At 41.1% G+C, this 27,345-nt stretch overlaps 1 protein-coding gene across 1 annotated transcript; it reads left to right on the plus strand.

The window, feature by feature from the left end:
* Positions 1-26,402, plus strand: LOC135485351 (F-box/LRR-repeat protein 16-like). The gene is made up of 3 exons (XM_064767262.1): positions 1-1,234; positions 20,663-20,811; positions 23,833-26,402. Exons 1-3 carry the CDS (start codon positions 192-194, stop codon positions 23,979-23,981), a joined length of 1,341 nt encoding a protein of 446 aa, XP_064623332.1. The 5' UTR covers positions 1-191; the 3' UTR covers positions 23,982-26,402.
* The last annotated feature ends 943 nt before the right edge of the window (positions 26,403-27,345 follow it).

Here is a 27,345-nt window from a genome sequence, read left to right on the forward strand (position 1 = left end):
AATACGTAGCCGTAGAGCTTCGCTGCTAATAACAAGGATTTCTGTCTCATCGATTTTCTCTAGTTGCATGGTAAGAGTGGAAGACACACGGCAAAGCATTACAGTGTGGTTGCCAGCTATACCGGCCGGCGCTCGCTAATGTATTAATTTTTCAACCCGTGGTTAGCTATAAAGCAAGGAAAGGGGGCTGGATGTCGACTCTGAGAATGGCCTCCATTGCTAAGGCGTGCGTGGATCTCTCGAATGGGATCCGCGGATTACGGCTGGGGAAAGGATCGCAGGAACCTCCGCCTAAGGAGATCAACAAAGCAAAGATTGCCAAGAAGGAGAGATTCCTAGCCAAGATCAATGGATATTTTAAACGGTTCGTTTACAACGCGGATGTTTGGAAAGATGACACGTTTCTTTCGGCGTTCTTTCTTTACTTTTCACCAAACGAGAGGTGTGTCTTGTGCCAGGTTTGTCGAAAATGGCGGGATATTTTGTACCAGCCGCATTACTGGATAGGAGTGACCCCAGTCCTCAAATGTAGAGAATGGAATAAAGATGAGACCAGTAGAAACAACTTCTACCTAAGTCTGCAAGCACGTGGCTTTGACTCCATATGCTTGTTTGGCGCAACTGACTCGGATATTAACGAATTTGTGACAAATTTTCCGCCATCTAGAAAACACATACGTTCCGTGAGCTTACGATGTTCCAACGTCAATGACACCGGATTGGAGAATCTCTTGGACAAAATGATGTGCGTCTACAGATTGGAACTATCCGGTTGCAACGAAGTTACGGAAGCTGGGCTGTGGTCCTGTCTCAATTCAAAAATTGTATCTCTCAGTATAAGCGACTGTATAAACGTTGCAGACGACTCTGTAGGGGCTATATCACAGTTGTTACCCTCACTGTACGAGCTCAATCTTCAAGCTTATCACGTGACTGACGCAGCTTTAGCTTTCTTCAGCTCAAAACAGAGCTACACATTGTGTGTTCTAAGACTCCAGTCATGTTGGGAGATTACTAATCACGGCATCGTGAACATTGTACATTCCTTACCTAGCCTGACCGTCCTCAGTCTGTCTGGATGCAGTAAAATTACCGATGACGGGGTGGAGCTCATCGCAGAGAACCTGAGGAAGTTACGGTCTTTAGATCTCTCCTGGTGTCCAAGGATTACTGATGCCGCACTGGAATATATTGCATGTGACCTTGGACAACTTGAGGAATTAACTTTGGATAGGTAAGACTTCACTTCTCCTCAATGAATGTCTGTACGGTCCATCCAAACCACGCGAACTATTCCCGCCGATAGGCTTGTATACATAATGACATGCAGTTTGGTGAAACCATACCAAGTGAACCCGTCCCGCCGACAGGCTTCTTACTCTCAGTTTGGTGAAACGCTTACTGTTTTGGCCTTTCATGGGGTCGCTGGGGAAAACCAACCGAGCGTCAGTTAGAAATTACCAAGCAGGCCCTAAAACCATATTCGATGACAATCCTAAACTTCACTTTAATACTAAATATCGATTAACAGAAGCAGTGGCCCATTCAACTTTCAACATATTATCTAAATAATTGATGCGTCTATCGAAGAAATCGCGATCTATATGTTCGACCTCCGGCGAATACGAGCATGCGCAGTATCGATCGACCAAATTGAATAGTGACATACAGTACATAATAGTTACATAAGCTAGGTCCAAGTCTGTGGACAAATGGTTGGTTTAATTTGTCTCTTCGATATTGCTCCTTTTATATTGCATTAGATTTTCATTGCAATTCAATCTATTCAAGGTATAGCCCATTTGAACCTACCTGCGCTACGGGTACAATGCTAGTAGTTATATAATACAGAATACATAATACACAGTACAGAATAGTACATAACCTACGTGCATGAACACACTACGCGCTCAAGCACCACCCCATGCACTGAAACGCCATACACGGGGGAAAGAATTCATGGACATTTCAAACATCCCTGCGCATTGTTGCAATGCACATGGCATCATTCAGAACCAATGATATTCTTGAAGGCGGTGTGTATCGCTGAAGAAAATCAATAGTTCTTCTTAAATTGCTGTGCATCACCCATAGAAGAACTACAATGAATGGAGAATTAACCCTGCAGTGCTAAGATGTACGGTCGATAACACTCTGCTGGTGTGCATGCCGGCATCATGGCCGATGAGGAAATGGCAGACAATCTAGCATTCTTCTCACATTTCGTACTTCGTCGTTCGTAAATGTAGCTCTTCGTATTTACGAGTATCCAGTTGTGCATGTACATGTACATGTTCAACATACTCTTCCTCCATGACCTTTTTACTCTTAGATCGTAACATAGCTTTCTGTTTTTCATAAAGCAACATCGTTAGGCCGTTTAGTTTACCTACCTAGGAAAGCTATTTCACCTCGATAATATTAACATGTATATCACCAATCAGCGGCGGGGAATGATAACCAGAAACAATCTGCAAATACATGAGACCGCTAATTCGAGGTTGTTGAAATAGGGAATATTGAGGGGGTTGGCTGCTATTTGGGTAGAAAGCACACTGGTCAACATCAGTAGACTTTGTAGGGAAACCTGAGCCGCAAGTCACAAACCATGTAACGAATGATTTCAGTCCTTTTTTTCAAAAAATTCAAGGGAAAACCCTTCAAAATCGATATTGATACATGATGTATATATTCATTAAATGAAAGCCTTCTGTCAGACAAATCTAGCAGACGTCTTTACCGACAACAATCCCGGTACTCTGCAAGCCAGGGTATTGTACCATCTGAAGCTTCGCTAAAACGAATTGCTGCGACGTCAACCGCCTATATATAGGGGATCCAGCTGTTTTCAGCTTGTACCTTTCAACTCTCTTAAGAAGCTTATTTGACCTTGGTTTGAAAAAAGGTAGGCTTGATTCCGAGGTTGATGCCAACTATTTACGTACTGGTAGTAATCTACCAAGTAACACCTGAGAATCCTCTCACAACTCATCATTTGCGAGAGCATGTGTTTATTTTCGCTTACTCAAAATTGCATTTCATGCGATCAAGATAACGCAACAGCGATTGGCCATCAAGTATGATAGGAAGCTTGGAAGCTGATTTAAAAATTGTTGGTGTCTAAATTGAAAATGCGGTAGACATGGCCTTGGATAACGATCCTACAATGACTGATATGTTCTTGCATTCCTCGGACTTTCGGTTTGTTAAGAACTCTTTCTTAACTTGAGTATTATTCTTGTTACTCTTGATCCTCCCTGGCGTTCGGTAAACGTATGGACAAATGATATACACCTGTCAAGTAAAGATTTTAAGAGATCAGTCGGTGGTCTACCATTGAAACTAAATGAGAAATTCAGGAAGGTTAAGACATGTTTTGGCAGTTGATTACGAGTCTTGTCTCCGGCGCTGTAACACGTGCACTACTCCCCCAAAGCGTTGCCAGTTCGACCAGTGATACATGTATGCAATGTATGTGCAGTATATCGGGAATCAAGCCTCCTGGGCCAGGTGTTGGACTGCACATCACAACACGATCGTCCGAGGCAGGTGGCAATCCACATTGCGATAACATTTCCTCTTGAACCGTGCAATCGGCGTGAAAGTGATCGCTACCAGGAGAAAGGAACATTAGAAGTTGGAAACCATGAGGTTCCCTCCAATTTCTGCTATTGGTACCAGGGCTGATATAATCTACCTGCTAGGCTACCGAGGACAATAGTATGTATCGCATGCCGGGTCAGCGTCAAGCCGGCGGTTGTTACATGGAGAAAGTAACGTTAGAAGCGGAAAACCAAGAGGACCCCTCGTTCCGATGATATCTCAAAGAACTAACAATTCCTACAAGTAACTCTATCAGGCCTTTGAATAGTCTTGATCATATCTGCGAGTACACTTGGAAACCTTATTACGTTTTTAATGAAATGATCTTAGTTTTTATATCATACGAGAGCAGGAATCTCAAAATCAACACAGTTTTGATTAAATGTAACTTTTTGAAGTAGGCTTGGATGTAACTTTTTGAAGTAGGCTTGGATGTAATGGAAGTACGTATGCCTTCACAAGATGGCGGATTGATTGTTTTCAAATTGATATCGATTGTTAATTAGGCTGATGTATTGATTACTCGAATTGATTTGAGCATTTCATTGATTCTTGTATGAATGACGCCAGCACGCACGCAGTACATATGGATGTGGGTATCGGGGGTCTAATGATTGAAAGGATGAAAGATGATGTTTTCGTTCTATACGCACAAAAAAATCAACATCTGCCGATATATTCCCAATTCGATACAACTACTGTTTGATCATGTTCTAACCAAGTGCGCTCCTTATATTGATATCAATATGTGAATCTTTTGAAGAAAACACGCCAGATGTGCACTGTAATAAGGGAGATGTCCATTATTATATTCCTTGAGAACAGCGTGTAGAACTAAATGATGAAATTCCCCTCGCACCAATCCCTAAAAAGTATAGGAAGGAGCGAGGTGGGCTAGAGTATGTTTCATGAAGTAACCAAGAGGTGTCCATTTCACAGTACATTGACTCTGTGCACGCTTCACAGCGATGATCATCATGCTTTCAAAGTGGACAATGCTTTGTCAGTAATGCCAAACAATTGATATTGAAGAGCAATTGGCCAAACCAATACCGTTATCCTAAGGCATAGCCAATGTTGTTTCTTGAGGCATTCTGCTTCTATTCCAATCAGCTGTGATGATACTTTCCAGCTGAGAGCTATTCACTAGCTTGTCTTGATGATTTACTCCAGAGTTGAACATCGTTCAAGAAAAATGTCATAGGTCACGCTTCGTGATGAAAACGGGTTGATGTAAAAGAAGGATGGGTCGATGCGATAGATCAATCGGAACGAAAGAAAGCGAGCAAACACTTCGGTGTATAAATACCCAGTCATGTCTGTTCGTCTAGAAAAGCAGCCATGGCCAATCGTGATGAACCGAGAAGCGCATTAGGTTTGATCGTAAGTGTTGTAAGTTACACCAAGGGCTCATTTCGTAGTAGGGAAGAGGGTATGACATGTCTGCCTCTTGGTGAACTGTCTGCACGAATGTGCGTATCGCGGTATCAGGTTAACCTCTGCGACCCTTGGAGATGGTCATTGTCTTAACGATGGCTGACACAAATGTATAACAACAGCATCTACACTACTTGTCACTGATCAGATATAACATTTCCCTGGCTGTGAGAACGACCATGCAATATCGACATTATTCATGATAATTTGCTGGCACAGATGCCCCAGCCCTATACATGCTGGCCCTCATAGATAAGAAAACATCCATCCTAATATCTCTCCTGGTAATACCATGTTTACCCCCTGAAAGCACTCCAGCTGTCGAAATTATACCTCCCTCAGGAATCGTGTTACCGGAACGGAACACCTTCCGTATGAAAGATCATTAAATCAGCCGGGCGATGAATTGCGGAAGGGGGCGGCTTGGTGACAGTTCGAGATGCTCTCTGGACAATGACCCTGGTCTTTTGTACGGTCATGGAGTTCCATTAGTGCGGCTGTGTAGTGTGGGCGTCTGAGCCATTGTTGGGCATACAGCAACCAATATGGGCTAAATTGACGCATAATGTTCAAACGTTTTTATCGACGCATCGTGTCGAAACTTGACGTGTAGTTTTGTCCGATGATCTCCAAATCGACGCATGATCCAGACCTTTGCTGAGGCATAATGTCAGAATAGGTGTCTGAGTTATGGCAAGTCCTTCCTCCTCAGATGGATATGAGGTGAACGATGTATGCGACTTTGGTCTGTCATCTGTCTGTCGTACTATGTAAAACAAAGGAGAGACGGTTCTTTATTGACCTCTGTCATCAAACCAGAGACCTTTGAAAAGCCTGATCCGGTCTGAAGTAATGAAACCAGCACAATTTTACTACCGATTCATCATAAGGTCACAAGAATGTATGGCAGATACGTGTATTCTTATCAGTGCTTACAGTTGCCAGCTACAACAGCAATATTTTAAAAGAATAAGATGATGAATATAAACGTATAACATGACTGAACACACACTGACGAAATCTGTTAGTGCTTATCGAATGAAATGGCTAATTCGTTGCCGTATTTTAAGCGGAAACTTTCGTTTAATGTTTGCTGGTTTGCATACAAATCACAGGTTTCCATATAGCTCTTGTCCAATTATTCCGCTCGGCGCTATACTGGGAAACGTCGAATAATGCCTGGCTTCAGAATCGGTTACCAAGGCAACGCGCAGATAATTTAGGAGATGAAGTTTGTACAATGTTCTTCCATGGCAATGGCTGAATGTCGAGGGAATCTTATTTGCCCTGTACTATCGCTCTGATACAGTTTCTATATGGATAAATCCATATTTTTTTCGCTATGGAACTAAAGGCTTAGCAGGCAACGACATTTCATCCCGTAAGCAGCGAAGTAAACAATAGCTTCCACAAGAGGATTACAGTCACCCGGGGTGTTTACTCAATTGCATCGCGTGGTATCGTCTTCATCTTGACATTTAGCGTCAAACAGGTCATCATACTTCAAAATAGGTGGTACAGCAATAATTTATCGGGCCAAGGACGACAACATCGTACTATGGAGTCTCTGAGGTAGGAAAAATGGACCTCATAATCTGTCTAAACATTATATCAGCTATAAACCAGTCCTGTGAATGAATAGTTTATTCTTGAGCTTCAAATTATTTACCAACGGTATACCATAATCGATCTATGTGACCAAAGATCCTCTGTATAACCCTGTATACATTGTATGCCAATAATTGTACTTTCTCTTTACATTCGCAATCAATACACGTTACACCCGCCTACCTCGTATACTGCATCATGTAAATGGTACACTTCAGTGTTAGCATATAATACATCGCCAATGTTAGCCATTAGCCAGTGTACATTGATATACTGAGAGCTATCGATCACCACTTGACAATCAATGGCAACATTGGAAATAGATGCCAAACGGGAAAGAAGGAAATTGTTTATCAATTTTGAGATAGAATGCAAATGCCCCCCGCCCCCTCCCCCGAAGTCCGTGATCTTGGTTGAAAATGTTAAAAAAGTGTCATTTTGATGAGGGCACCACATCCCGCGCTGACCAATTCCGCAAATACTCTCGCGAATCTTGACACATATGTTGGAGGAGTCCCCATCCTGTTTTACTCATGATTTGAAAGTAATTAGAATAGGCAAGTGTTGTCAATGGACAATTCGTCTCTCTAGATATGAATCATGTTTTCAAACTTGATAATGAATTGTAAACAAAACCACAATGACTCTCCACGTGCCGGCCCTCCTCAGCAACGTCGTCATTTCAATGGCATCCATCACGTGACCTATAAACTCGGCAAACTCACAGTCCAGTGTGTGGGTATGGCTCTTTTATAATCAATATCATGGACACTTCAAATTTTCTGCGCAATTTTAAACCATATTTTCTTATTGGATTTTGTAAGAATAGGCTTCTGAATTTTAAGTAATGGTTTTTTCCGAAGTTTGTTAAAAAAAACATCTGCTCCTTTCCAATATTCGGAGTTGGTCCGGGTTTTAGTCAGACGCGAGAACAACATTAACATAGTATTTTTAACTTATAATAAAGCTATTTTTCCTGAGGGTGCATGTCGTTCGATATTTCCATGTTGATGAACAACCCGATTCATATCAAAGTCGTTCAGTTTTTCATATTTGCCCACAGTGATGAAACTTTTCATTTATTACAATAACAACAAAAGGCTATGTCAAGCTATTTCAAGCTAATTAACTGGGTCAATTAGAAAGCCTGCTGGCGAGATCAAATAGACTTGCGCATTTCACTTCGAGCTCGACTCCGAGCCAAACCGATGGATTCATATCAACTTTGTAATTTTCCCATCGGATAAATCAGATTATACATTTTTTTAAGGATAATTAAAAGCTAATTGATTTCCATTATAACACGCCAGAGGCATCGGATGGAAATAGCTGCTTTGCTGGTGACTTTTTTTATGGCTTGGGTAAGTTACCGGCAAACACGTACACTTTGTGTGGCACTGTACGAACTTTAACAGTTTGAATAAGGAGAAACGGAGAGGCAAATCCAATTATTGAGCACAAATGACGAAAAACGATGTTCATGATAGCTGCCACTATGCCAAATATACATTTGTGGTTTTAAGCCAGTTTTTCAGCTCGGTGCTAGGCATGACGAGGTTTCGAGCCATATCATTATTCATGATTTCTTTTTAAAACACAAAACCTTTCAAAACCTCTCTAGAAGACGTAACAGGATATTTGATTGAAAGTGCTAGAGTTCTGTTAATATGAGCCGTGTATGTTTTGTTATAAAACATGCATATGAAATTGATTTAGTTTCGGGTTCTGTGTACTCATTCAATATTTTGCTAACGAGTATGTACACAGTGTATGCATAAAAACGATGTATCTTTGTGGTATCTGCAAATAACGCATAAAAGCAGACGACTGCATTTTTGAAGTGGAAAGCCTCTATCATGCAATGAACGAAGTGTTGATCGTTTTTTAATTTTTAATGGTTCCAGCCAAGTGTTGACATAATTATGACGCAAACATCAAATCAATCATTATCAGGTTTTATATTGATTGTATCATCTGAGTTATAGAAATCTATTGATAGAATCTCCGTTCGTTTGTCTCTTTACAAATATCTACGAACTGTATAGATTTCAGTGAATTGAATTAAAATGTCGTCAGCGCAAAATGATCATTCATCGAGGAGCGTAGGTGCTGACGACATCTCAGTTCATTGCCAGCTGATAACATGGATAGGCATAGATGAAGCACGCCGGCATGGCGGACTTTCCGTTTCCTTACTTGCTCTCAACCAAAATCCGTTGCCTTCCAATGTCAGAAACCTTAGGCAAATTGAGACTGATCGAAACCCATGAAACATCAAGGAAGACCCACGAATTCAATCGAAACCTTTGATCACAGTCCGCCATAGGAATAATTCAATATCCAATTAGAGGCTCTTTGTAATGTCGTCAGCTTACGAGAGAGGTCAACCGTAAATCGAATGAGACCCTGAGGTCATCAACCGTCAATCGAAAGATTCCCTGGGCTGAGGCTTGGTTCGTTTTGGTTGTCATCAGAATCTGCAGTGGTTGTCATCAGAATCTGCAGTGGTCGTCATCAGAATCTGCAGTGGTCGTCATCAGAATCTGCAGTGGTTGTCATCATCGCTTTTGGATGAGCCGCGAACGATCCTGTTATAATGCCTTACTGCCACCGAAAGGGAACCATCAGACTGTACTGTTTGACCATCGTCAAGGCATTTGTTAGATTATACAGGTTGAGAATATTGAGTCTTAATGGGAAGCCCAAGCATTGTTTTTAAAGAATCTGCCAACAGTTAAAATGATGTACGCAGACAGACCCATGACAATGAGAAATTCTATTATTTGTTTGGACCTGTATACGACATACAAAATATGTTAAGCCCCTCACTTGTGTACAGCAGGGTATTGATTTGCTATGAGTCAGACTTCTTGTCTTGGCATACATAACAAGTTCAACATCTATTGAACGTTCAGTGTTCACTCCACAATAGATGGACGGCATATTCAGGATTCGCTTATTTGGAGCCAGATTTATTACTTCAAATCACATTTATCAAATAAGTCCTTTGTGGAGTGCAATATGGATCTTTCTGGCCCTGCTGCATTGCCTGTATTCTACATTTAAATTCAATATCTGCAGGAGAACTTCTTCAGTTTAAATTAGCTTTAAATATATACGGCTTACGAGCAACAAAAACTGACCCAAATTTGCAAGGGTTAAATCAGAGGTACTGCTTGTGTTAGCGTGGTGTAGCATCTCCGATACAGTTACACTGGCTACACGCCACACACCATTGTTCCCCTCAGGAAATTATTCAGTATAAAGCGGAGAAAATAATGGGATCATGACGGTCACAGAGCCAACAATCCATTGAGATATCCGACCCTTGGGATGGCCTCGTCCATCGTCAGGTCTCGCCAACTGCTGATAATAGCAGCATGCATTTGGCAATACTACAATGTACATGTATCAAAAGTGATCCTCGTACATTCGACGCCATTTTGAATACATTGTTTTCTGGTGTTATCATTGACTGAAGATGCCGAGAGGACTATTGCGAACATCGGTGCAGGATCAATGCGAATGTCCGACCATTCGCTATTACTTTTGTTTGTCTCCGAATATAAATCATTGCAGAAAGAATGGACGATTTGTCCAAACGTTTTTTTGAGTACAATTTCGATGACGTAATGTTGTCTCTCGTTATATCTTGAAGAATACAATTATTGGTGAAATATTTAGTAATCATTTGATGTAACGCTCAGGATATTCTTTTGTGTAGGTCTACCATTGAGAATATTCGACGTTTCGCCAACATCTTTGACAAGAAGTAAAAAGAATCATGGTTACTATAAAAACAAGCAGAGGAAAATAGTACCAGAGTGCTTAAAATCGCACTTTATTTCGAAAATGGTTTTGTAATGGTGGGCTGCTGATGCGGTCTGCATCAACACATCCATTGCACTTTCCTCCATACTGATGACAATCTTGTGATTGACGTGCATCACTCGCCTATCATGTCATCCACTGAACCAGACACTCCTGTAAAAGCGATAGAAGCCATTAAAGTGATATAGTGTAATATCACCAATAATTACTCATAACAGAATCTCAACTAATGAGTTTGCAATCAAATTATAAGGTACCTCCATTGTTATGTAGATTCAGTAACAGAGTACTCGATGTAATGTTCCGCAATCATATACTCTGGCATCTCTGCACAGAAATTGTGACATTTTAAAACTCGATATCAATTTGTCAAGGTTTTGTGGTATGACCTTGCGAAAAAAGACAGCGATAGACGATGTAACAATACAAGTGTGTAGTACAATACCAACTCCTGCAATTTTTCATTTTTCTCGAAATTAATAGGATAAAAGAATGGGGTTGGCATGCCATGACGCCCATCAGCTGAGCAGGATTGATAAAACGACATCTAAATCTATGCTTGTGGTTTCTGCTTGTCTCTGTCGGCCTCTCATGCCTGTAGGCAGATACTTGGTGGTAACAATAGTTTTATTGATTCTTGGCAAAAGACATCAATGAAAAATATGATATCTCTTTCGAAGCCTTCATTTGTTGACTGTCTCAATGCCCACGCTTTCACATTACTTATCAGTTGACGACTGGTGATATAGGTTCTTGATATCCATTGTATCGGCTTTATTGCCTGCGGACATGGGACACGAAAAACATCTTGCCTACACAAAGAAGTGTATGACTGACATTACTATAGACCAAGATAGGGTATAGATCATGCGTGTAGGAGTTGTCACAAAAATAAGACACTCTGTCATGAACTGAATTGTAATTATTATGATCATGATGCTAAAATGCAGCGCAAATGTGATGCAGAACCCAATCCCACGAATACAACAAAAAAAATCGCCTATTTGTTGAAGAATTCGGAGCCAGAGACACATTTTATCCTCTGGATGAGAACTCAGTCAGACCGACCATGGTTCTCTTAGTGTTTGGCTATCATTTAACCTTTGAAGTATCAGCTAGCTGATCCAGCCTTTGAAAATGGAAGGTCTTACTCCTGTAATCTGTCATAATCACCTTTGGCAGCAAAGCGAATCTTGCATCACTCTTGTCATATCGCCCTTTGTTATAGGAGACCTATCTGATATTCTAAGCGCTCTCATTCCATGTACGTGTATCTCATAGGAAGATGCAGGGTAAAGGCATGACGGCATTGCAGTTCATATAACGAAACCTTTAGTCCTGCGTTGTGTAATCCGTTTGATGTTATACATGTAAGTCATTCCGAAGCATGACGCTCTTTTCTCTTTACGGCAGAATATTCTCAAAATTTCTGAAAATGTAGGGCAATAGAAAATGAGGGCATCTTTAAAGAAATACATGTAGTTTCCATTTTGATTGAGTAGGACTTGGATCTTCACTCCAAGGGTAGGTCTAGGTCTACGTTTTTTGGAACTACAGGACGCGGTGGGATCAGTTAAGGTAAGCATTAAGCTAAGGTTTCAGTTGCCTTCGCTATTAAAGAGCGACTATATCATGTTGTATCAATCTGGGGGAGACTTGAACAAGATATCAAAATTTGGATCGATTTCACTAGGATATCAAACTAGAAGCAAAAAGTAGATCAGTGCATGCATACATAATGTAACGGACAAAGCCAGGTGCATGGTGTACGCAGATTGTACACTAACAACATCAACTGCAAATCGCTCATCAATATCGTATAGTAATCGACGCCATGGATGTCATTACATCCGTGTTTTAAAGGTCAAGTGCTATCATTAGGCAGTTGCCATACCAGTCTTCCTTCAATCAGATCGGGGTGTAATACTAAGGTATATGCTTACCGTATAGTATTAACTCGCTCAGGTTTTCCTGGCTGTGAAGCGTTAAAGATGTTACAGAGATATTCATTTGGCCGATTCTTTTTCGTTGGAGAGCCTCTGAAAGGCAGCAGAATTCAACTAAAATATCTCAAGTTAACTCTTCTGTGGTTAAGAAAATTGTTTTTTTCTTCAGTCTTATATCTGAGATTTGTTAAGCACGCAAGAGCTACCATGATCCCTAGAGTACGTTTGTGTCACTATCATGTTCCCGGACCTGCTCAGTGCATGTCTAGTCAGCGACATCGGTTTTTTAGACATCTTACGACTGCATAATCTATTACATTGATTACGGAAATGTCAATAATAACTGTGGCAATCAAGTGACTCATTTTCTTGTTTTCCGTCCGGAATATCACTAGGTTGACATACGGCTTCTTAGATTCTGTTCATCAACCAAACTTGTGTTCATACGCGCTGGGCATTGACCCATGGAATTGATATTGTGACGTTGAGTCAATGTCGCTTCTATCATTGTGTTAACCATAATTACGAGTATTGATATGTATCCTTATTTTATTGTTTTCATATATTTCATTTCATCAAACGCCAAAGAAGAATTTCATATATATATAAATATTGCAATTGAAGCCATAATTTGAAAAACGACGTTGACAGGGGGCATGGCCGTTTGGAGCCTTAATGGGTACTTTAAGCTGGCCAGCCAATACTTATTCTGGAGAAAGAAGCCTTACTAAGAGCGGAACTGGTGCGACTTCATCAGGGGGAAACCTCTAAAACTAAAAATAATAGTCATAAGCCAGTATGATCAGAATCTCATTCCAGGTTATCTCTGCTTCTATACACGCAGGTGATTTATATGCATTTATTCAATTCATTGATTACCGACCAGACTACGATTGATTCACCTATTTACTTTCAAAGCAATATTGGCCCGTATTGCAGTCTGCAGCTCAAAGCAAATGAAAAAGCGACCAATGCTTTGGGTATAACTGCGCAGTTTAATTCATTATCTGGCATCCCTTTTGGGGGTTGAATGATCGTACGGGGGTTTAGTTTCATAGTCAGTAATGGCTGAAGCTTGTAATGCAATTTCAGTGATCCAACATAGTGGCTAGTACTCATGTATAAATAAGGACTGAGTTTCAATGGTCACAATGAGTTCGTAGATTCAAATCTATTATCAGGTTTAGTGTATAAGCGTTCGGATGAGCGCTGGGTGAAACATGACTGTATTTTCTTCTAATCCCCTGCTGCAGCTATAGACCTATTCCCCGTTGTATGTCGCTCAACCATCCTTCCCAAGTGTCAGGCACCACAACATATGCCATCAAAACGGCTTTTCGTCCTGGCTCAGTGTATATTATTCCTATGTATTATTCCACGTCTTCAATTATTCCTTGCGGGCCAGTTCTGTCGTCTTATAGTGGCTTCGTTGGAAAAGTGAGTCACCCTCACCATCCTAATGATTTTCCGGTGATGGTGTCGTGCATAACTCTTGCTCTGTACGTAGTGTGACTTGTATGCAGCATGTACGGTTGACGTAGAAATAACAGAACAGGGACATCAGCAAGGGTGTGCAAATGTCTATCGCCACTAAGAATCTGGGTCCGGGAACGTCCAGCAAGTCCCTCTCCTGTCTGTTTTTGCTGAAAGTCGAAAATGATATACATTGTGCAACCAATTCAACGTGTTCCACGATGATCAGCAGTGCCTAAACTTTTAAAGCACTGTAAGTCAGCCCAATCGCCATGTTTGTAAGATGATATAGTTTGATGCGAGTTACTTGGTATATTCAGCATTTACTGGCTGTATCGTCTCAAGTCGTTCTTACCACAAGGCGCAAGCCCCTCCTGATCTATGCCCGTTCAGTTTGGTTTGCAGCCGGTGTCGCAAGTCTAGTGGACGTATACGAGATGCTCTCTCAATAGGGCGGACTGCGACACAAGTCTTCTATATTATTTCGTTAGTGTCAACTACACTCAATACATAAGTGATATAGATATCCGTCGCATATGTGTGCATGGTGCAAGAGACGCCTCACGGCAGCTTCGTGTAGTTTGAACTGGCCAACCCAATTCTGGTCTATAGTCTCCCTTTAATGCATGATAAGCACGAACCTTGAACAGATGCGCGTCGTAGGCGATGACATTTGCACGAAAGAATGCTAATCTTTGTGTAAGAAGAGAAGGATCTATGTCATCACCAATATAAAAAGGGGTTCACAAAGACCACGTACGAGAGATAGTGTTTATTAAATAAAAAGCTTTTTGCTTCCTATAGATAGGAAGCTTTTTGTTTGCAGTTGGAACTAATTTTCCGTAAGTCGTGGAGGTTTCCGATAATGGCCTGCCTTATCTTTTCTGTAGTAGATGGCTTTACAAAGATCATCTCATGGTAACGCACTTACGTTCATTGTAAAGTGTACTTCTTTTGTCCTCAGAGACAGAAGGTTTAATGTCAACTGCGTACATCCCAAAATTTTTAACTGACATGTAAAACTAAAGTTATAACAAGTGGGAGTAGAGACTTACTTGTCCTTGTACCTAAAGATGGTTCATAGTCAAAAGTCACCATTTATTTTCTTTTAAAGTATTATATACGTTTTCTTTGACGACTAAAGCATATATCTTTCTACAATACAGTCATTCCATATGAAGTACAGTTGAACCTCTGTTCGCAAGACACCCTATTTAATATGTACACTAGTTTTGGTTCCAAATTTGTTGTTTCCATACAATTTAACAAATCAGGAATCCTTTATTGAGGACAGCACTTGTCAGTCTTGAGGGTGTCTTTAATAGAGAGGCTCTATTGTAATACTAGCTTAGCTATATTTAATATCTGTGTAGGAGTAACCGCCTTTGATGCTGATAAGACTTCTCTTAACATTAACACATTGTTTCTGAGCGTATCCAGTTCTTAGTGCTTTCATTGTTTGAAGAACGCTAGTCGAAAGCACAGAACTCTATCATGTGACGGCGTATTTGGTAAATCTTTTGTTTTGTAGGATTAGTATTTTGTGGGGTATAACCAAAAACGTTACACCAGTATGTACAATGAAACCTCTCTTAGTGGAGACCTCTCTACTAAGAACACACTTTCCATTAGGAACACTGGTTTTGGTCCTAAACCTGTCATTTACATTCAAATTGAAATCGGTAGATCTTCATAGGGCGTTTAAGGGTTAGACGTGTGTAACTTCTCCCTGATCAGTTTCAGGGCCTATTCATATTCTGTGATTGTGAAGATTTACATGAAGGACCTGAATATGTCTATTCAGTAGTTAAATGCTGTTTTAAGCTAAACGCCCTTATGAATTTGGCCCAGCTCACTTTGAAGAAACCTTCGATTGCAGTCATGATGATTGTCATAGCACTATTTTAGACTTGAACTGTTGATCAACTGCTTTGATAAGGCAATCAGCAATAGATTAGCATGCCAATGAGAGGTCACACCTTACCTTGATCAAGCTAATCGACTTCACCTTTCGAATGATTCAGTGGCGTTGCAACCATCTCTCGGAAGTACAACCACGTGGTGTCTGCCTATGGATTTGTACTGGATGCCTGCACAACCAACCAGCAGTCCTACAATTATCAACAGCAGGAGCGAATGACCCCGACGAATGACTGACCAGTCCTGCAAATTTTCTATAACGCCATGAGAGTATAATGTGCTAAGAGGACTTTCTCACTCCATGAGAAATTTAAACGAAATCATCAACAGCTGGCCACAGAGCTGTGTAGATTTGATTTGTGCTTTACTTAGAAATCTTAACCATCCCATTTTTTCACATCATCTTCCTCGAGCTTTCCTTTGGTCGATGTGAGTAACATGAGTGAGAGAAGTTTTCTTCGTATTGGGATAACATGACATATGTTCGGGATGCAATGTAGATATATAATGTATACGATTCTGATCGAGGAAGAAAGATCAAGAAAGCAGCTGGGTATATGTCTCGACAATCCCGTCTTGCGAGATATCCACGCCGGGGATCAACGCGACCAGAATGTCATGGTCTTTGCTGGCTCGAGCTGTGAGCGTCAAGCGGTATTTCAGTGCATATCCCGTTGCTTGTGAAAGCAGATTCCTGACAGAAATGGTCACCACTCTGCTCTGAATATGGTTCACATTTTAGTCGATCCCAATTTTTCACAGCACATTCTTGTCATTTACTCGTATTAGTCAGCAATCTGCCTAGTTTGGGGTTAACAGTAATCAATATCAAGATTTCCCCTCATGTTACATGTATACTATCTGACAAGTAGCATTTACCGATGCATGAAAGTACACTCGCATTCAACAGCCTTCCATCATCTGCCGCCTTCTTCTTAATGTGGCAGTTGCCATCTACATGTATGACCATCTATAGAAGCAAATTGCGTGGCTTAGTTCGGGCACCAACCTAATGTAGCGTGTGGGAAGCGATGAGTAAGAGTGCAATCGGCCTTGAAATGGATCAGGGGATTTGGCATGCGCTGGCACTTGAGGATTTACTCTCTGTGATAAAACCTACTCCTTGAGCGTGTTGATCCGGCATCGTGCTGAACAGAAACAGAAGTTACTGGATGATATAGCAATGCACATACTTGTAAACCATGAATACTGCAAAGGACACCTTTTATGTGATGTTCTGTTGGACCATCCAAGTATCAATGACCTTGAGGCATTCCGCAGGAAGCCTGCATACTCAATTCCTTGCCAAATCAAGAAGTATCTTACTCAATCACTATTGATTATCCAAGCATTCCCCTGTCGACCAAATACGATGTCTTAGGTTTCCAGTTCTCTAGTTCTCCAGTTTCAGCATCCAGTTATCAGCTTCTTCAATCGATCATTCCCTTGTCAACTGAATATGATATCCTGGTTTGATATGGGTGTATCCAGGAAGCGTGTCGTTGCCAAGCCTACGGGGATGACTATGAGGTAGTTGCTTCAAGACGGGTAAAATCGTGATCTAAGACGAGCAATTATTTTTAATTCCGCCGATCAGAACTGTATATGTTGGTGCCTAAAGTGGCACTTGTCACTATCTTGACGTTATTGCATTAGCGTTAGGTTTGCCTGAATGGGAGACCAATGTATTAGCTAGGGGGTCAATAAAGTACTCTTCGAGTGGCCAGTATGCACAGTAGAGGCCTATCATGAGTTTGATTCCGATATACATTCCTCATTCAAGCTTAATACAACTACTCATATGTAATCCATCGGACAAAGTAGTCCAAGGCGCCATATAATCATGTCACTTTCCTTTGATGACAGATCATGACATCCTGTCCTATATACTTCCCTCCTGTTACAGCTGTGCTTGTTGAATATGTATATTTGTCAAGAATCTATTCATCTCGACATTCGATTCGTATCGTTTCCGGTTTCCGATCCTTACACCAACTGCAATTCCCGGGGCACGAACAAGCTCTACGCCCACCTGATTCTATCAGACACGCCATTTCACCCGCCCTAGAATGGAGTTCTTTCTTAGCACTTATCCTTTTATCTGGATGACACGTCTTGGCTTTTAGGCTACCTTTCAATAAGTCAGAAAGGATTGCGATGCTGTTTTCGTGTTTCTTAAGCCGGGGAGGTCGATCATCACATCACAAGGCTTGGCGTAGTATGCATGATTTGAAGACTGCGTGATCGGCGTCATATCTTTCTATCGCGCTTCTTCGTCACAGATGGTAGAACATGGTACCGATCCGTCAGTTTATATAATGTTGTTGGTTCTTTGTATCAGCTAAAGTCTATATCAGCTAACGTTCTCTTGATCAGCTAACGTGTTATGGGGTTTCCTTAAACAGCAGCTGGTCTGCCCTCGATCTGTTTGGTGAAAGAAGTATGATTTGGTGTACGCTCAAGGAAGAGGGAAAGTATTTATGCTGTAAAGATATTTGATTTTTAAGCAATTGAAGGTCACACAATTGTCCCTGAGCGAAGTTCTCATCTAGGCTAATCAACGATGAGGTGGTATTTTACGCTTTTTAGTAAAATGCTCTATTTCAGACCAACGCAGCGAGTAGAAATATAGGCATACTAGTATTAGCCTCATCATACCTTAATTAGGCCTGCTGACAATGTGATACAATGAAGAGCAATCCTACATTTACAGTCCCAATCAGTTCGCATCAGACGCAACACCTCCGGCCAAACCCTATCAAGCTGGTTGCAACTACATGTAGTTATTAGAACCAAACATCATCCATTGCTTCTTAATAGCAATATATCAGCCAGGATATTATGATATTGTATTGTTATCTACTTCCTTGTGATATGGATTGGTAATCTTTCCTCTAGCCAATGGTCTTGACAATCACCGACATTCTGGAGACACGCTTGTAATTAATTGCCAGCGGCGGGCCAGATTGTCTGATTACGCCGAAGTGACCACGGAAATTGCTCGATTAGTGGACGAAAATATTTCTTGAGGAAGTAATGTATTGGCGCAAAAAGAGAACCCAGTGCAAAGTTCAATAAAGGTAACGAGGGCGTGATCGAGGACTAAGAAATAGTCATTGCTTGAATAGATCAAAAATAATATTATATACATGTAATATCTATCAAGCCTCCAAAATCGTAGACATATAAATTCCTTTGATAGACGATAAATGCATGATATGTTTTATTGACTTCAACCATGAATATTCTGGATATCGAAACTCTGCAACCATAAATACTTAAATCAGTTCAGTGTCAGACCCCGTTGGGAGGGAAGCTGCCTCATCAAGTATTCATATTACATCGGTAAGGTGTCACAAAGAAGAAGGTACTGGTTTCTATATTCTGGCAACAGGCTCATCTGCAGTATCTCAAAGCATCTCTGGGTTGGTAAGATAGCGCCGCGGAATACAGAAGTGTATGTGTCTCTGCTCTATGGGCTGTCACCATGGTGAGCAAATAAATGAGAAATGGTGATGAGAATAGCCGTTCTTAGTTTCAGATCTCATGGGCGATGATTGTCGAAATTGCCCTCACATGTTTACCTAAATGAACTTGTTTTCTTCCTTATTTCGGATGTTTTTATCGTTTTAGTGGTCGGCAATACTGTAACCCCACCCAAGAGAGTTAATTTGCGATGTTCGTCTTCGATTTCGTTCTAACAAAGCGCGCGGGGGCGTCAAATTGACGACGGAAATTGAACTGAATACAGCTGATTTAGCCGGAAACAGATATCAATAGATTGTCTTTGTAATCATTGTACCGCAGGAGACCAGTGATTTTTCACTCGTCTCTGATTGTTATGCATTCGGCACTCAACCAACAGGCGTGGGCGGCCCTCCATGTATTCTCTTTATAGAAAGCCGTATTTACCAGCTGACTACCATTTCCCGGGGCAAATTGGCTGGTTGTCTCTTGCAAAGGAAAGCCTCACCATCGACGGGTTGTTGTGTCGACCGTGTGCTGAAGCGAGTACTAAAATAGTATATTTTCTGCAAAAACATTATTTCATGGTTAATTCTGCTTTAATTTCGATATGATAATATCATCGACTACGAAAATTGGAACAAACCGACGTTGTACCTTAGCTTATAGAAATCAAATCGGCCTGTTACGTTTCATACTGTTTTTAAAACAGTCACAACTAACCATTATCAAGTTGCTCACAGACCTGGCACGATGGATGAATCTATCAGGAAATCTTAATGACGACAATTTAGCAAATGAACGCCCAAGTGACGTCAGTATGTCGCGTTATTTACTTCGCTATAGTCTCATTTACTGTTCATTATGTTCTGGAGGACGAATTTTCAGTCACACATCAGCTTAAAATCTTAGCAACGACGGAGAAGTAATTGCCTTGATGACTCTGATGGCGCATGGCGATACACAAGTAACAAGGTGCATAATTAATAGTGTTGTCATGTGATTCATTTTCTCACTGGCTGTTTGGTGAAAGGGTTGAATCGCTGACTTATCTTATTGATAAGAGAGAAAAATTATATACATGTACCAAGAATGGCTATAATATTTCTGTCTGATCGCGCTACGGTTTACACAACGATGTTATCCCTAACCTTTTTGTGTTTATTGATAAGCAAGCAACCGAAGTTGTCCGTATTCACCCTTAGTGCAACTTTCGCTTTTCGGCACTCCGTTCACCGTCCTTCGCCCGTCAATACCTGCTCAGGGCAGTTCTGCTTTAATATCCACAAGAAGCGTCCATCTCACCGACAACAACAATGAGCGAGGTTGACATAGTCCAGTTTTGCACAATGTTCTTACCGGCTTGTTGTATTTTTCAGATGCAATCATATTACCGACATAGGGGTTGGCTACCTCTCCACCATGACCTCCCTCATACGACTCTTTCTCCGGTGGTGTACGTTGATACGGGACTTCGGCCTTCAGCATTTGTACACCATGAAGAACCTCAAGGTGCTCTCGTTAGCAGGTGAGTGAAATAGATAAAAAAGAAGAACTGCATCTCATTTGTCACCCTCAAGTTGGCGGAAAGCAGCTGTTCTATATACAAATAACTGGAATTCGAGTGGATGAACATTCGAAGAAAGCATGCGCAAGGTTTTTGAGCATTTGATAAACCTGTAATCTTCGAAGCACACGCCTCTCACCCCAGAGTAAATACTATGCAAGCACGAATGTTCACTCGCAAGTCCAACATCCTTCTGATGTTGTTGACAAGCCATGCCGCGTGCAGAATTGATCGGACTGTGGATGTCTTTTTATGTCTTGCAAACAAACTGCCACCCCACAAATCGACGAACCATTACTTATGTCAAAAATATATAAGCTCGCCTTGTAAATTTTTCCTTATGTCCCTAGCGAGTGTAACCTCTTCAAAAGTTCGCCGTCATCCATTAAGGGATGACAGGCAGGATACCCAACTTCTTATCGTCTTAGTCCGGCTAGACATGGTGTTAAAAGGCAGATGACAGCGGTTTCCTGGTGGTGTTACCAGCAGCTCCAGCGCTTGTTTCAGTCATCGGTTTCAACCGATCCATCAAATGGGGGACATTTCTATATCCCCTCACTCTATGGTGATGTTCTTGAGCAACATGATCAGATTATCCTTGGCGACGTGATCGAGAACTCCATGGTGACTGTTGTTACAGGCAACGCCAAGGAGACGGCCGTTTCATGAAGCATGGAGCCGAGGTAATGTTTACGCAGAGTCCTTCGATGTTGAAAGACTCTGGTTTACGCCACACTTTGCACATCCTGGCAATATCAGGGCATTTCAGTCGATTCATACTTACTCCCTCAATGAAAACATGCGTAAGTAGAAGGCCCTGTTTACACTGGCATGTGTACCCAAAACGATGCCACAGTCCCTTGTCCTGTCTTCTGATGAACGAATTCTTGAAAGTGATGCTGTGTCAATACTTCAACGACATTTAGGATTGTGAGTACGATTACATTGGAGAACGTGTAAAGACATTGGGTTTACCTCGTTGAAAATGAAACATAATCTATGAGAGTAATAACATATTTCATTGACATATATTTGTTCATTATGTGATACTTTCTTGTATCATCTACAGTATGTAATGCATTGACGTCATTTTATACCTTGATCTCGCGTATTGAAATCAAACTCCACGCAACCACATTGATTATTACAAACTTTCAAATTGCTACACGCCTGAAGCCCAACACAACATTCCGTTTGAGATGCAGTCGATTTGTTCCACGCCCTCTAGACAACACTTGACGGAAACATATTAAGTCTAAGGAATGGCCTGAGGTTCATCACATCAGAGGAAAAACCGTCGGTCTTGATTAGACATTTTGAAAATGTGACGGCTGGAAAATACGTCAATATTGATATTCTGATATATTGAAATATGACTTCGCGTGTATTGCTTTGAAAGGAGTGCTTTTTAAGTACCCAAGCTTCAGTCATTTGGAGTCCGACTAAAGCATTAAGCAAACTACTGGTCATTAGATAGGAAATTGATACTTATCTACAGCTATTGCTGTGACTTCGCTCGAGATATGGATGGAGGGATTCAAACACTGGGCGTAGTCACAATACTAGTAACTGCATTGTTAATAATCAGTGGTGATTTTTTTGAATTCCTCCTACCAGTAAACAAAGCTCTTACCCCTGATGAATATCTTCCCTGCCTACGGTACAGGTCTATTCTTGGTATTTATGGAGAAAAGGAACTTTTAAATCCGACATTAATTGTTATCTGGTTAACCTTTGGTGACAAGAGAAATTTCAGTTGAAGAAGTGGTTTGAGCTTTTTCCAATACATTTCCAGGCAGGTCATCGAATATTTTTTTATCTTTTAGGGACGAAAATTCCCTCCTCTGGCAAATTGGCTTTTGTTAATAATAGCAACCAGTGGTCCCGAGAGATATATGTAATCGTAGTGAAACATTTGCGCAATCCTATTAATTACATAGCAGGATCCCTAGACAGTATATTGCTTGCCTAGCTATCTATATGATGAAGATGGTCCACTTTCGAACCCGATTGACGTCATTCTAACGAGATGTATTGATTTGGCGTCTTTGGCGGTGGTTTGTTCTTGGAAGCATCTTCTCCCGGCATTGATTCCTATGATATGATCTGTAACACTGGTGCCTACACTGCTGTTTCATTTCCGAGTCGAAATGGCCTTTCAGGTGATTGCCCTGGCCCGATTGCCATTCTGATGTGCACCTGCATCCTGAACCTCATGTTCTATACTCCCTTTAAACATAGCCGGGGTAAATCTTGATAAGATGCAAAAACCTTGGTGGTCAAGATGGCGCACATGTTGCTTTAATGAGCTTGCACTGCTAAAGTGTGTTTTTTTTCATATCGTTCTGGCCAAAGGTACTACTAATCATGAAAAATTCGCAATGTCTGCATTTCACCGGAACTCAAAAGGTTAACAGCTCTTTCTGACTTCAAAATGGATAAGGCATCTTTCATCCACCCTTGGTCGTGGGCACAAGGTACCTATTCCTTTTATACTTGGTGACATTTCCAGCTTCCTAGGCTTTTCCTGGGACTTCAATCAGCTGAGAGGATCTAAAACGAGGATGGCAAAAACCACAAAGCAAAGAGAGTAGCTTCCTTTCCCAGGGTTGGTTTGTTCAACCAATAGTGACTCAATAATGTGCATTTTCTGTCAACAACTTACATGTAGGAAGAAGTTATGATTTACAAAACATTAATGAAGAGGACCAATAGTCTGGGTATATGGAAACATTCGAACTGCCATGGCTATGTTGGGGAATCAGTCTTATCATTTTGTTTGATGACGGATTCGGACGCTTGGTTTTTGAACTCTTTGGCCTCAGGTTAAGATCTCCAAATAAAGACACGTATTCCAAGAACTTTCCTTTTTGGCTTCTAGTTCCGCTTACCCATTTGATCCCAATACCTCACCATTCAGTCCCCAGTCCAGTGGTCACACAATGACCCAATCTCACACACAACCCCTATTTGTAATTTCAGGATGCAACCAGTTGACGTCTAGCGGCCTTTCAGGACTAGCCCAGCTGCGCTATCTGGAGGAGTTGGAGCTGACAAACTGTCCGGGCGCAACCAACGAACTCATCACGTATCTCAGAGAAAACATGAACAAGTGTCTCATTCTTGATTAGTGAGAGGAATCAAAACGGGACAAGCATTCTCGAAAGCAGATCAAAGGATATTCTCTCTGCCATATCAGATTCCCATTACACCATGTGGTCACAGGCACGTGAAGATACCATAATCAACCAATCAATTAGCGATTTATCAGCCCCCAGAAAACGCCTGTGTTAACTTTGGTAATGGCGACCTGTGTTGGTAGCCGCTCGACGACTTCATCAGTGAATCCTGTTCTGGGTCTGCTCGGGAGTCTACGCGACGGACACACTCAAGAATCAAACTTATCTCATATATTCATTAACACTTTTGAAAATACGTGTGGGTTGGGTGGGGGTAAACGCTGTTTTAGCTAGCCTGTTTAAAAAAAATTCTTTCGCCATCGCATTTATTCCGATCAGCGGATACTGCGAAAATCACGAATGAGTTAATTTGCAATTTCCTTTCTTTGTGGCATGGGTGGTTTTTGCATTGGGCCTATACCATGTAATTTGTATGTAACAATGCCACAGTTATGTAGCAAACAGTTCTCAGGATATTTTCATTCGGTTTGGCTTGTAGTGCAGCCCATGATTCACATGTTAAATAGATGAGAAGAAAAAAATCGTGTTTATCGAAAGAGTTTGTGGTTCAGCAGTGTTCACCGCACGCACCCGGACCTTTTCCCAATAATTGATTTGTATGAGAAAACGTGAAGGCCTTCGTATTATATTCGCAACATCAACTTCTTGGTGTTGTCGCGTTGCGACAATGTTGTCATTAGCCCAGCTATAGTGATGTTGTAGGTATACATCTTTGATCTTGTAGATTAACAGCATATTGTGACTTAAGCACAAATGGTGGAAGACGTATGTTGTGTCAGATATTATCTGATGTTATGTTCGACTAAATAATACGTATTAATATACTGTGCAATACATTGATTGATGGTAAGCATTTTTGTCCGGTCGACATACGATGTATTTGAAAACAGCGAGATGTTTATTGCTCCCGTTGTAACGATAACGCAAGAAGAATCACGTCTCTGAAATAAAAACCGCTAGTATGGGGGGCACTTTATTGGATAGCAACCCGGTGGCTCGGAAAGTTCAAAACTCTAACCGAAGTCAACCACGTGGCCTATGACATCACCGTGGTCAATTGAGTACCTGAGATATTGTAGGAAAGAAGAGTCCACTGACCATCTTCGTTGTTTTTAGGAATGTTCAATTCCAATCTACCAGGAAAATGTAAGTCAATGGACTCTCCTTTCCTGTAATGCAACACGTACCTTGGTCTCAGTGGGAATCGCATGGTGAATTTCACACAAAAGAGACCCAGATTGGGGTATTTTGTGAAAGACGCGTATATAGTGCCCCATTAGGTTGTAATGGCTTTGTAGGGCTCCTAACTGAAATTTCAGTAAAAATGTAAATAACATTAAAAGTGTGGTTTTGTAACCGATGATAAAAAACTGTCCCCTTGAAAGACATTGTTGTCGTATTGTAATTGTATTACTATAGTAACCTATTTTCTCAGTGTTCTCTGGTTATGAGGATCCGCCGGACCGTTGGCTATGTGTTGTATATCATAAAGAGTTGGTTCATCCTCGGCCCAGTGTTTTAAATACTCTCAATTTTACACGACTGTGATGCTAGAATTAGAGTAAATGATGTAGACTGTATATACGAATGTATAAATCAATATGGCACGGGTGTTTTTGAATTTCAGTAATGTATGTTCCCCGAAGTTGTACATATCTTCTTCATATTATTGTAACTGTGGTGGCATTGATGTTGCATTTATCACGGCGTCGTCCCCATGGTCGATGTCCTCGCTGACCCTGCAGACGAGGTTGAACTGTCATGGCTGTCAGCTGGGTTCCGGTCTTCGAACCTACGCTGAGCCTCAGACGCCCTCAGGCGGTTCGACAAAACACTAGGGATTGACTATCTCCCGCCTGAGCAAGGCGTTCACATGGCTATGGTCTGGGACATTGGTGACAAACTAGGGTGTGCATACAGAGTTTTCTCCTGTATATACTCTCGTTTCGTCTCGCGAGATAATGATGATGATAATTGAATATTTTTATTTAGTGCTCAGATAACGAAAATACATTTTCTTCGCACGTTACAGTATAAAGGAATGAAGTGCGCTGTTTTGAATCCCAGAAAATCAACAACAAAAATATCTCAGACAAATATCTTCGGATTGCTCCAGGCTAAAGCGGACCAACATGCCTAATGTAACGTTTTGGGTTGTTCCCCGTATTTCAGTATTTCCGTACAAAATCTAAAAAGTTTTGACAAAATAGCGTTCCTAATCAGTGAAGGCAAAGACTCACAAACCCTTATTACTAAAGTGCTTTGGGAACCATCACTCATGCATGACAGTCATGTCTTGTTATACATAGTAACTCAACAAGTACGCAATTGTTTACATCAATAAAATACTGATACAAATGTATAATGCGTGTCTCTTTGGGTTTCTGCTATTTTCGATGTTTCCTGGCTTTTAAGCACAGTGTCATGCATGTTTCCGGCGGAGCTTGATGGTAGCTTGAATCATTTGAGACTGGTCACACTAACTTCAGTAAATATATTGCGTTGAAAAACCGGAAGACCGGACCGGCAACCCAAGCCACCCTGTTGACAAAACAAACCGGGTGGTAGAATCAAGTTGTCTAATGCGTGCATGGCTGCAGGACGGGATGGGTCCCATGCGACCCGAGTTCTATGCATCCCGGGTTCTATGTTTCATAGTTTCGCAGTTTCGCATGGGAAGCTTGGGTAGTGCTGCAGTGCTTGGAGTACGTCCGAACCAAGAAAGAAGGAACTTACCGTTTCTTAATGATGAGACACCTGGCGATTTCATTTTTCTTGTACGTACGTGATCTAAATTGGTAAAATGTGGCGATGACATCGCCGATATAATAGAAATTAATTCTCTACTTTTCTGCACTTTAAGCATTTTATAATCGATGTTTAGGTGGCAGCAACTCTACACAGCAATAACTTTTGCAACAGTCGAACTGATTTAATAACCGTTAAAAACGTTAACCAAAGGAAGAAAGTACAATATTTTGTTTAAAATTGAACTCATTCCCGTTTAGACCCGTGGGAAAAGTTTTAGAGAGTTGCAATACAAGTATGATAAAGTTGCGCACGAAACCTGGATATCCGGAATATGACATCAGTAGTAACACTCCACAATATTATATGAGAGGTAAACTATCATTCACCTCGGGAAAAAAGGACAGCATGTAGTAAATTGGGTCGATCACATTGGAACAGCTACCAATGGCGGGGCTTGGAAATTGAACACTCCGTACAGTATTGCTTCCGGTGCTGTCCAAGAGGACCAACAAACAAAAACAGGTATGTGATCCAGACAGAGCAA

This window comes from Lineus longissimus, chromosome 1 (genome assembly GCF_910592395.1).
Source record: "Lineus longissimus chromosome 1, tnLinLong1.2, whole genome shotgun sequence".
NCBI lineage: Eukaryota > Metazoa > Nemertea > Pilidiophora > Heteronemertea > Lineidae > Lineus > Lineus longissimus.

What these genes read in the sequence shown, in the direction of transcription:
- LOC135485351 (XM_064767262.1), top strand. Translation starts at nt 192, where the DNA reads ATGTCGACTCTGAGAATGGCCTCCATTGCTAAGGCGTGCGTGGATCTC. An exon ending in GAGGAATTAACTTTGGATAG is followed by an intron (nt 1,235 to 20,662) that starts GTAAGACTTCAC and finishes TGTATTTTTCAG; the next exon opens with ATGCAATCATATTACCGACA. An exon ending in CAAGGTGCTCTCGTTAGCAG is followed by an intron (nt 20,812 to 23,832) that starts GTGAGTGAAATA and finishes TTGTAATTTCAG; the next exon opens with GATGCAACCAGTTGACGTCT.